Genomic DNA, 12,348 nt, shown 5'->3' with positions numbered 1-12,348 from the left:
ATTTCTCCTGTTACTGCAATCCTCACAAGCAGCAGGAGGGTGTTGCGTTTTTGTGACTTAGGGAGCACACTGGCACGTGGCCTACAAAGTCCACGGCTCTATCTGGCACTTAATAAACCAGAATATAGCCATGTTGCCACTGCTGATTACAGTGATGCTGCAGGAGGCAGGAGGAGGGAGAGAGGCGTGTATGATGCAGAGGCAAACGGAGAAATGGGGGGTAATAAAGCACACCTCCTCACATACCTCCCCCCGGCTGACCCTGTGTGTCTGTGTGAGTTTATGGCCACTGTCTGAGGGGGGAAATAAGATTGTGCTTTATTGCTCAACAGGCCTCCCCAGCGATAATAGCTCCCCCTCCCTTAACCATCCGTTCTGAGAGACATTAGCTCCCATCCAGTGTGGATCGGCTCAATCTGCAGCCCAAGGCCAGGATTAGTTAACTGAATCAGACTTCAATATTGCTCTCTGTCACCTTTGCCTATCACTAAGATGAATCATTATCGCATCTCAAAAGCACCTGATATGAAGGGCCACTCACAGCCCTCTAAGTGCCCCCCCCAATCCTTGAACTACATATTAGTGTCCGAGCTTACCTAAGCATTTATAAGGCACCACAATATGGGCATGCCCTTTGCACACCTTCTTCTCCTTCTTGCACCAGTTCTCAATGCGAATCGGCTGGTTGGCTTCCACCACGTTTGTGATTTGGAGCTCGGGATACATCTGTTGGAAGAACAAGCAGAGCAGGTATATGAGATAACGAGTGAGGCGCGAGAGAGGGAAGGTATGATAAGTTGATCTTCAGTAGGATTCCTTAATCCACACTTTATATTCTATAGATGCCATCTGCTCCGCCATGAGCGACCATGCAATTTCCACATTCCCCAAATGCCATCAAAATGTCATCAATAAATGCAACTGAAGCTTGTGGGCCAGGCTGCTTGAAGCACTGCTGATGAGCCAAGACTGTGACACCAGCAGCCTCTTGGTTAGGAGAAACTGAAGGAGGAACAACAACCTTCACCAACAGTTCACCTGAGTTTTGGCTGGTTTCGCTGTTCAGCAACGTCGGGTGGCTTTTTCTGAAACATGTTAAGCTCTTTGTAAAGATGATGCACTCGTCAGAGTCATTTGTTGACTTGTCGTGAACCAATCAATTAGAGAATTTAAAAAAAACCAAACCAAAAAAAAGGTTGGCGGGTTAAATTAAGTCCAGTTAACTGGGCTAAAAGTTGCTGACCGCTGAGCCTGACAACTTTTCTGGGGAAAACCCTGAGTGAGGACATTAATGTCATGGAAAAACGTGCCCTTCAGTTGTAGAGACAGGCAGAGAAAATGACACTGACACCACAGTGTAAGCAGTGTCTGTCTTCCCTGAACAGCTCAGTGGCCTCTTTAATTACGAATCACAGTGAAATTAGACTTTTTCCACCTCACCAACTCAGTACAGCCTGTTCTTCTCACATCACAAACCTGTTCAATAATTAATTTCCACATATTTACTTTTTGTTCTTGTACTATTACATAGACTCCATTGTTTTTACATCCTATAAAAGGAGTGGTCATTGAAATTATGTTCAACATAACATCATTTTACATCTGAGGCTCCAGCACTCCCCATGACCCTGACAGATAAGCAGTATAGAAAATGGATGGATTTGCTGGACTCTTTGCTCTATAGGACAGGGATCCCATCTCAATTTAAACACCATGAGTAATGGAGTAATAGTAAAATGGAATGAGAAACGGCCACTAAATTAATCCGTAGCTTCATATAGACACAAATATGGTTTCGACCTCTCATCAAGGAAGTGAATACGCGTATTTCTCAAAATGATATTTCGAGTGGAGTCTCAGTAAATGTTGTTTACAACAGTTCCTGCTCAAAGCAGAGCCCGTGACGGCTCCGGTTTGAACAGTCTGACTTAATTATCATACTTAGCAAGAAAAGTGGCAAGCTGCTTACTGGAGCAATGAGCCTTAATAGCAGCACATAGAAGGCAAATCCAACCATAGCAAATGTGTCAGTCACAACCTCTAAGACTCAACTAGACACCAAAAAATTATAATATTTAAATTAAATAAAAAATTCAAATCTACATCTAAACCTGACAACACCAGACCTCTGCCATGTCGAGCTTGTTGAGTAAAATTAAAGATAAAGCCGCCTCTGCACTTGAGTGAGCACATCCACCCTCAGTTCTCCCTACAGTAGTTTAATTGATTACCCACTTTGTCTGGGCCCTCTTCTAACCGAGTTTGGTGCTTGAATTTCCCCACTTCTATGAGACTGATAGGATAGAGACTCACCTCCTGGCAGTATTGCAGCACACCCTCTTTGGTTCCTACGCAGCTCTTGGTTCCGGATGGGTCGGGTTCCCAGCGGCCGGTCTGAATGTTGACGTGCATGTTGAGCTTTCCGCAGAACATTGCCACTTGGGGCTCGGCCACGGCAAATCCTGTGCCTGCATTGGCTGCAAGCGCCTGCAGAAAGACAGAAAGAAAGAGAGAGAGAGATTGGGGGTTAATTCAATCAATCGTTAAAGAGCCCATAAAAGCAGGGGAGTGTTTTCTCATTAACTTCATTATGAGTGTGACACTGGAGCCCGGTGTGAAGTCTGAACACATCAAGCAGATTCAGCTCATCCTCTGCAATGGATAACTGTACTAGATGTGATGAAGCAAAATAAGTAAAGCCTGTCAACACTTGGCTGCTACTGCAACTCAGTGCTGCAGTGCTGAGAGCGCAGAGGAGCTCGGAGAGGAGGCAAATTAAATGCACCTCGGGAGTGTTTGGCGAAGCCGATGGTTAAACGAGTAGGGGGTTTGATTGGATTTGTGGATGCGGTTTTTTGCTCTGATGTCTGTTCAGTGACTGAGGGCCTCCAAACAAGGAGCAGGAGAGAGGATAAAAACGTCAGTCCGTCATGCCTCACAAACCAGGACGTTCCTGGTTGAGGGCAAAGCTTTGCCCATCCAGGCCTCCTGGGACCAAAATCTGTCCACAAAGGATGGATCATTTAGCCTTCAAGGTAAACACTGGTGGTTCCTGATCCACGATCAGCTCTGCTGTACAGACACATATGGACAACAACATATATGACGTAATGAGAATATTTGTTCTGAGATGCCCCAGGGTTTGTTAGAAAATATTTCTGTGATTTCCTGCCACGATTCCCCACCTCTGTTTACCTCCCAACCCTCTGAACATGAGAGGAAATCTGCAATCTTTCCCCCCTGTTGTCCTTCCTGTCATCATTTATTGAACCCTGCAGTGCCTCCTTCAGCAAACAGGAAGCAGGAACACCACCCATTCTGCCTGCCCTCCACACATAATGCACAACTTTATGCCACTCACTACAGAAAATGGACACCAGCTGTCTGAAGCTCCTGTGGAATCAGCTTTAATATGATTGCATTACAGATGACACGACGTTGTGCTGGCATTAGTCAATCATCAGGTCCTCGCTGAGACAATAGGTTGCGACCTGCTGACACGTGTTTGATGATAGGTGCGTCACAGCAACACTAATGAATCAGCGAGGCGGTGTAGCTCTGCATGCCAAACTATCCCAAAACACACACCAGGGAGCCTCTAGACAGGAAGTGGAATGGAACGGATGCCCTCTTGATTGTCATAATGTCATCAGGCTGAGTAAACAGGCTTTAGCCCCAGAGGGAGATCTGGGGAATGAGCTGTTGGACTCAAATGTCTGACCATTTGCTGGGTCCTCAGCATTGAGGAGATGCATGCAGAGGTGCAGAGCCAAGGAGAAAACAGCTGAGAGGGAGACTGGAGTAGCAGCGTGTTAGACAAAGCTCTCCATCTAATTCTGTGCAGGCTCCCAGGCTGATAATAGGCACAGAACAGAGTAGAGCGAGGACAAAACAAGTGCCGTGTAATCAGCAGTTGGCTGTGGCGTGTGATGAGCCGCAGAGCCAGCCAGAGCTGAGTCTGCACACACACACACACATAAACTGAATTCAGACCCAGCCACACACACACACACAAACGGTGACCGCACAAACACACAATTATAAAACAAGCAAAAAAACATGCATACAGCAACACGAGCACTGGTTCATCAATTTAGGCAAGCAAACACACGAACTGGAGTGTCATGGTTTGGTCCAAAAGGCACAGCAGCCTTCATATTCAACCTCACGTCCCCGCCTTCCTCCACCTCCACATCTTTGTCCTGTTCCACTACTCATTCTTTGCACCACCACTGGCTTGTTTGCTCTCCTCCCTCTCACTCCTTTGTGAGATTGGCTCGGGGTGAGTGAGAAGCAGGGAGGTGGGGAGGAAGTGAGGGACAAGGAGAAGCACATTAGGGAGGAAGACAAGGGAGGCAGTGACAGCCTGACCACGAATACACTCTGCGGCTGTGGAAAAACAAGTGTCGGGGCACTCACAGTACCCTTTTGACTCCACTTAAGTGGTAAAATCTCTGTGTGTCTTTAATTCTTCAGCAATGGCAGGGGAGGTGGAGAGTGGAGGAGGGGGTTAGACCACTGCCTTAAATCTGGAGTCACATGCCTGTTCAGTACTTAAGAAAAGCTGCTCTTGGTCAGATTTACACAAAGAGAAAAGCCACGGGGGCAGCAGAGAGCACAAAAGTGACACACACACACACACATATACACATACACATACACACACACATACACACAGGGTTTAAGGAGGGAACAGCAGGGCAGAAGAAGAAGAAGAAAGCTGTCTTGTCTGTGGTCCCTGCTTCATCACTGGTAACACCTGAACCTGAAGGACTGCTGGCCCCCGGGAATAGAGACTGGACCGGCAGTTCTGCTGACTGTGACAGCTGCTACTGTCAGCTTTGTTCTTGAGATGACGTGTTAAGAGTTTTCGTCACATTTTGGAACTGACAGATTTTGTTATGCTGGTCGTGACTCAGTCTTGGACCGCCGCGGCCCGGAAATATATTTCGAAACCATTCAAGCACACAGCTGGAGTGTCACCGTCACAATTTTTTACATCATCCAAGACCAACTTCCAGCATTCAGTGAAGACCGGTGAAATGGTATCGGAAGAAGAAAAAATGAAAGGAAACAGAAGTTATTGTTAGACACAGAAGGGAGCTGGCCACAAGCCACTAGTGTCTGCAGCTCAGAGTTCTGGTCTCTTTTTACTGCGATGTGATGTAACTGAACTCCTCCTTAAAGGTCACATGAAACGACTTTGACAGTAATTAGTTTGCGCACTTTGTCGTGTTTCCACATGAAGCAGAGGTTTGGGGCAGGACTTTCTGCCAAGAGCTACTTAACTTTAAAGTTCAAAAGTGGTAAAACAAAGACCGCAAAATTGACACTGACTGTACCCCTTGAGGATCACTCGCTTTCCAGATGAGTTGGCTGTCTAGTAGTGACGATCCTGGTGCAAACCAAGCAGCAGCCTTAAGTGAAGCCCATGCAGAAGTGCAAAAGATTGCAGTTCCACTTATAGCCACTTGAGGCAGGCTCTTACAGCAAGTCAGCGACCGTAAGACCTTATGTTAAAATGCTAAACTTCGCAACATCTGATTACTGCAAAGAGCTTCACACACGGCTCTTCAGAAAACTACGGGTGACTTCACGGTCTGTAGGGCAAACCAACATCCAGACACACACTTTAAAGCTGATTTAGCTGCTAGGGCTAATTAATCTTGGTAGACCCGAAGTTTTTATCAATTTTATCAACTAGTATCAAAAATTCCAATCATCAACAACATTTTGATAGGCTGGCTGCATGAAGAGAAAAAGGAAATGATTTTTCCCCTCTTCTCTCATGCTGAACTGTATTGTACTAAATTATGTGATGCATTAGCAAATAGGTGTCCCTGGTTTCTTTGGATTAGGATTGATGGTTAAGCTCTGGCTTTGCTCAGGCACACAGCTACTAGAAAAATATGCCGCCACACCCAACAAGAGTAAGTCATCAAGCATCCATCTGTCATTACTGACTCACTGTGAGATGTCATATCATGTGTAAGTGTGAACACCTGCTGCCGTGCGGAGGCTTATCGAATCTGAGGGGGACGGGGAGCGGAAGTTGGGAAAAGGGAGAGGCAGCGAGAAAGAGGAAAGCTCAGGCAAATAGGGACGACAGCAGCGGGGAACGCGTGCCGATTGGCTTATGTCCCGGCTTGACATATTACTTTCAAATGAACGTAGACCGTAATGCAATAAAGAATGGCGTGAGGCGGTATGAGCGCAGGAGAGACAGGCCTGCCACCACAGACGCTTGTCAAAAGCTGTGTGGGCTGAGGATCACTTAGCTCGTTTTCACTCTTTACTGCAAACACACACTAGTCTGTCGCCGCTTTCCCAGTCTGCCTCCAGCACACAAACACATTTTATTGGCCTGCTGTGTGTTCCGAGCCAAGTTTCACATAAAACAAGCTGAGACACGACACGGCTCGTCGTGAAATGGAACATCTTACGCGCACACAAACACTCCTTTCTGTCCTGGTAAGACATAAATACACCTTATGAGTCTAGATCTCTAATGAGCATCCCCCCTCCTCGTCCCATCACACACACACACACACACACACAAGTGGTAAATCTGTCTTCTTTTCTAATGGAAAACACCATTCAAGTTCTTTTATTTTCAGTTACAGCTCATTCACTGCTTACATTGCAGTGTCAGTGTTTTTGTATAGCATATATATATTCAAGTTCAGCTTGTTTTTCATTGTTGCAATACAACCTTCAAAGGGTCACACTCTTCTTCTTTTTCTCCTCTTCTTTCTTCTTCTTTATTTATTTTGCAGGATTAGTTTCTGAGTGTCAGTGAACGCATTCTCGCGAAAACGCAGAACGTGGTTGCAATGAAATAACGATAAAGAAGAGAAACTTTGACAGGAACTAAATTAAGGCCTTAAATTTACTGTGATAGGTTATTTAGCTCAGGCAACGCTCGAGTCTGAGGCGCACAGATGCACTGCACAAGGACAAAAGACAGAAAATGGAGGATTGTGAAAGGGAGGAAATGAAGCCCGGTATCGGCAACAATGCGGATTGTATGCGGACACCAGCAGGGATAATAGAAAAAGGAAAGTACAACAAAGGCCTACTGGCATAAACTTACAAAGAGGTGGTATCCCTTAATGAGCTTTTAGAAAAACCCACCTGGGACCGGAATGGGTCAGTTATTACATGACCTACCACACAGCATCTGGGCAGGATCCAAAGGAGCTAATCCGATCTGTGTGTGTTTGTGTGTGTGGTCTAGCAGGTCAACCACTCAGGGCAGCCCGATCAGCAGTAAGTGAGCTCAGGACACACAGCGAGAGGAGAGCGAGAAAGGGGAGATAAATAAATGAGGGCCATAATGTTCAAACCAGCAGGGTCTGAGCCGTCGTGATGATCCTCCAACACAAACACAGAGCCCGTAACTCTAAAACAGCCAAGACAAACCATAAACACAAGTCCTCTGTGAGCTGACAGTCTAATGAACAGGTTGGCCTGGCTGACATTTCCGACAAACATTATTTCTGCTAAACTGCCTGTGTTGTATCCAAAAACAACCCCACCTTCCACTGTTTAAGAACCTCGAAGGCTTCGCTGAGCGGTGGCAACTAGTCTAATTTTGGCAGAGGTACGGTGAAGCCATCGTCACAGTCTAGCCCTTATAAAAGCAGCTTCAGAGTGAGGCGGCGGTCAGGACACGTGGGTTCCCAGAATGCTTTGTGCCCATGTGACTCCGTGGAGAAATGCCTGGCGTCGTTAATCCACCTAATCCTTCCCTGTGGTGACTTAATTCTTTAAACAAGATAGGCAGTGGTGAGCAGGCCACACACACTTACACACACACACACACAGGAATATGATCTTTATGTATAATATATCGAGACATAAAATCAATATTGATTCCCATTTTGTTATTGCTTGCAATAAGAAGCACAGATGTGTACGAGGGAATCGGGTTCACTGCAATTACTGCGTTGTGCTAATATGTGGAGCAAAGCAATTACAGCAACAGTTTTCAGTGTAGCATGTGCTCGTTTATTGTGCTCGTGCTTGTCTGTAACGACTGTGTTTCCCCGTGGGACGGTTTCAAGATGCACGATATATGCTGTTAAACGGCCAATAAAGCAAAATGACCACAATATGAATGCAGAGGTTTGAGTAAAGGGAGGGCGATCTGACGATTTCAGATCGTGATGGATCTCGAAGATGTTCACAACCTGCTCTTCAGGCAAATCGCAGTTTGTAGCGTTTAATGTCTTCTTACGTGCAAATGGAAAATATCCAAAGGCACTTTCAAGTCTGGTTATAGTCTACAGAGGAAAAAAGATTGCAGTTTAGATCGTGGATCGTGACTGCCATTGGTATTTTTTGTCCAGATCTCCCAGGCCTGGTTTGAATATGTCGCCATACATGAAACCACCTTCTGAATCTTCCTTTCAACTTTTCAAAAATTGAGGACTGTGTGAATGAGGCCTTTGAACAACATGGTTACTGTGAGCATACAAGGATGTGGGGCTAAAGTGAGCAAAATGGAAGGATGTTGGTGTTTCTGACATTTCAGAACGTGGACGGCAATTCAACACAAACTGCATTGATTTCAGTGTTAAGTGGTGACACGAAAGCTGCCATGCTGTCGCTGCAAAGAGATGAGATGTTTCCCACGTCTGGTATCCAAGCTGCCATTGTCCAAATGTTGAATTTGGTTCGCTCTGTGACCAGCGCAGCACAGACCAGAATCTATAAAACAGCCAACGATCTGTACGTGCGTGAGGGATTTGAACTGCTGGTGAGCGTTCAAGCGCTAATCAAGTTTTGCTTACTGAGATTATGAGTTTAATGTGACTAAGACAACCTGGTTAAGATGTTTACACGAGCTGACAGTGTTAGAGCTACAGAGATCATGTGACGTGTCAGAGGGACGACTGCTGCTACTTTCAGGAGACATTTATACACAATAAAAGCAGATGTGATCTACAGTGGACTACAGTTAACTATTGTTATTATTAGTGATTAACCTGCTGATTATTTTTTTGATTAACCAATTAATTGTTAATCCATTCAAATGCACGCTCACTGCTCACGCTGAATCCATGACGAACATAAATAAAAACTCTATCTGTCCACACACACACACACAGAGGCCAAATGAGGTTGTGTGACACTGGTGTGATTCCTCCCACTGGTGAAGCCCGTGGGGAGGCCAGCGCCTGAGCCACTGACTCCATCACTACACAAGCAGCTCACAGCAACAGATAACAGAGGAGAGGATGAGGAGGAGGAAGGGAGGGGCGTTCGGGCAACAGAGGGACAGTGACATTTTCCTACTGACCAAACACCTCCACCACCTCCCGCCCTCAAAAGGGCAGACAGTAGAAACAGCATAATAAAGGGAAAAAGGTGTCATGTTCCTAGACTCTGAATCAAAAGGGCAACCCCCTCACTGCTATGCAAATGAGCTCCTCCGTCTGAGTGAAACGGCCTTTTGTCTTCACCATTTTGAAGTGTCCCAACTCTGGAACTGCCCTATGAGTCACCGCTCCAAACCCACAGGGCGAAAAACAGCCCTGCAGTTTCGGAAACAGCGGAGTCCAGTCAGTTCCCTTTTCCTCCAAAGACAACAGCCTAAAGCCATGGTGAAACTTGCGGTTCCACGTGAACTCTGTGCAGGGGTTTCCCTGTTCGCCTTTAGAGAAAGACGTCGCTCACTTTACACTTCCTATTTGAAAATCAGACTCTTCTCCAACAAATGAAAATGTTGTGAGTAAGTGTAAAAGTGTAAAAAAAATTGACTTCTGTAAATAATCTTGTAATCTCTTCCATATCAAACATCTTCGCACAGTTTCAACACAAAAACAATTGACTAACTGCGTTTGAGGAAACCATGAGATTAATTTGTAAGCTTGTGTGTGTGTGTTTGCATCCTGTGTTTGTTAGAATCTGATGTGACAGGGAGATGCGCCACAAAAAAGCTGAACATTATGTTTGTGCTCACTACCGGTCACCTCCGCAGGGCTCATTAACCTCCCATCATTCACAGCCAGACAGGACCGGACAGGAAAGGAAAGGAAAGGAAAGGAAAGTCTGCTGTTCCCTCCGCCCTGAACTGTCACAAGGGAGCGGAAAAACACCACAAACACAACGCCCACCGTGGAGGACAATGGGAAGGCCGTGATTTGCCGGTACCAGCCCCACTTCAGATGGTAAGCCTATTTGTAATCCTTTCCGCTCAATATGTGCTTGATTGAACATGCCTGTGTTAATGAGACTGTGTGGAGCTGCTCCAAAGGTGCGAAGCACCGGAAACACGGGACACGTTTGCGTCCCGTGTTTCCTTTAATGTCTCAAGCAGAACGAAAACAAAGAAAATCTGAGGGGAAAAGGAGCTGACTGATTATGATTCAGTGCCGGACAAAATATTTTATTTTCTGAGGGGGTACGTTTGCTTCACATTGCCACTTTTAATAACCTCGGATATGAGACACGCCGGCCTTGAACTGACCGTGGGAAGAACGAACATGTCTGTCAGTCAGCTCTGTTTTCACTTTTGAAATACCTGGTTGTTAGTGTAATAAAAGAGTTTGTAGGTTTGACAGACGCGTAACTAAAAATATTTGAGACTTGAACTCTGGTCTAACCAATGCAATGTGAAATTACTTTTCTCTCTGATTGCTCCCGTCTCATCTGTGTGGTTGTGTGTGTGTGTGTGTGTGTGTGACCTGTTGACTCGAGTCAAGATGCTCGTTGTGATGCACAGATTTGATTGGCTGAGCAGGATCATCATGAAATGATTTACAACTCTTGCAATTGTTTGGTGACTTTTTTTTGTTGGATGAAAATCTCAGTCAAAATTATTAATAATTTATCAGTCAGAGGTAAAAAGGATGGCATCAGGGTTCACAGAAATAATAGTGTGTTGGTATTCCTGTTCGAGGTTGCATATTAACCGCAAAGTAAATTGCATCAGGTTTTGTGGTAATTATTTACTGGTGTTCATATTCCACATGTTGCACCTTGGTATCCACCTGACTAACAGTTTCAAAAGCAGGCTATGACCACGCTGCAACCACGCTACACGCCGAGCGATGCCCTGCATTCGCCACGCTCAGCGGAGGGCGGCGAACAGGAGCGAGGCGTGTTCATAATTAAGCTCCTTGCTGGACCAAGATGCGTAGCGGCTCGCTGGCTGCAGGGTGACACTTGTGGTGATTGAGTGGCACAGGTCTGCCTGTGTGTCAGGGGAAGATAACATGGCCTCTCTCCAGCTTACAGCGAACAGACGTGAATGACGACTTGTTCAAATGGCCCATCACTATGGAAACCTTCTACAAAAGCATCCCAGCTATTCACACGGAGGAACACTGAAGCTGCGGGAGAAAAAGAGGCAGAAAGGAAAGAGGGAGAGGGAGAGGGAGGGAGAGGGAGGAAAAAAAGGCGAGGGCGAAAGAGAGAAACAGACTGAAGAAGTGGAGCAGGGAGGAGGGAGAAGAAAGCAGGGAGACAGATAATCAGAGGCTCGCAGCGACAGAGTGGGAGGACGGGAAGGAGAAGAGAAGAAGAGGAGGGGGGAGAAAAAATAATGGAGAAAGAGGGAATGAGGCCACAGTTGTGAGAGACTGGCATATGAGGCGGCGTGGCAGAGACAGAGGAGAGACGGGAGGCGTAGTGACGAAGGCTGAGCGAATGGCAGGACGACACAACAACAGCTGCTCTGCCCTGTCTGGTACATTCAGCAACACTGCGTCCTTGTGTGCAAACACCATAACGACCCGCACCTCCATAGGTTCACACGTGACACGCCACCGTAGCAGACGTACAGTAACACAAAGCTACGTCTGTGCTCAGCACCCCCACCCGCCCACCCCGAGCATAAAAACTGTGTCCATCGCCATGGCAGTGTGCATCACTGTGCTCAGCAATGCTGCTCCCCCACGACGAGCAGACACAGCACCAACTGCCTCGCTGGTTTCTGCTGAAATATTTAATAGACAGTAAAGACGCAGCCTGAGTTCTGGGAGGCATCGTGATCAGATAAAAAGAAAAAAACAAAAAACAAAACTAACCAGATGCTTTAGGGTGAGTTACAGCCGGTTAAGTGCCACATAGGAAAATCCAGGTGAGTCTGGGTGTAAGTCAGTGTGCGTCCAAATCACCATGTCGAGATGAAAATGTTCTTATTAGGATCAAATGCGTGATTTTGGTGGAAAAGACGGACAGCCTGGGGACACTGACTCAAATTTATATTGTGTCTGACTGTAGCCTGCTTTTGGTAGGGGACTTAAAGAGAATGCAGTTGATCCTGTTTATGAGGCCATTGTTAGGAATAATTTGGTATTTCATGTCTGCTTTTCACTCCACGACACACATTGTCATATT

General features: G+C 46.1%; 1 protein-coding gene across 5 annotated transcripts in view; it reads right to left on the bottom strand.

Annotated features, from left to right (window-relative positions):
• Window positions 1–12,348, bottom strand: part of aplp2 (amyloid beta (A4) precursor-like protein 2) — a 51,603-nt gene that overhangs the window by 23,808 nt on the left and 15,447 nt on the right. For all 5 annotated transcript variants that reach the window (XM_046389801.1, XM_046389799.1, XM_046389797.1 and 2 more), the window contains exons 2-3: window positions 2,314–2,487; window positions 597–726 (exon numbers count right to left, since the gene is read on the bottom strand). In XM_046389801.1, the coding sequence (XP_046245757.1) occupies window positions 597–726; window positions 2,314–2,487 (304 nt within the window). The remainder of the gene's footprint in view (window positions 1–596; window positions 727–2,313; window positions 2,488–12,348) is intronic.

The sequence above is a fragment of the Scatophagus argus genome, chromosome 5, assembly GCF_020382885.2.
Source record: "Scatophagus argus isolate fScaArg1 chromosome 5, fScaArg1.pri, whole genome shotgun sequence".
Lineage (NCBI taxonomy): Eukaryota > Metazoa > Chordata > Actinopteri > Scatophagidae > Scatophagus > Scatophagus argus.
Note: the sequence above shows the minus strand (reverse complement) of the source record. Positions and strands in the feature narration are given on the sequence as shown.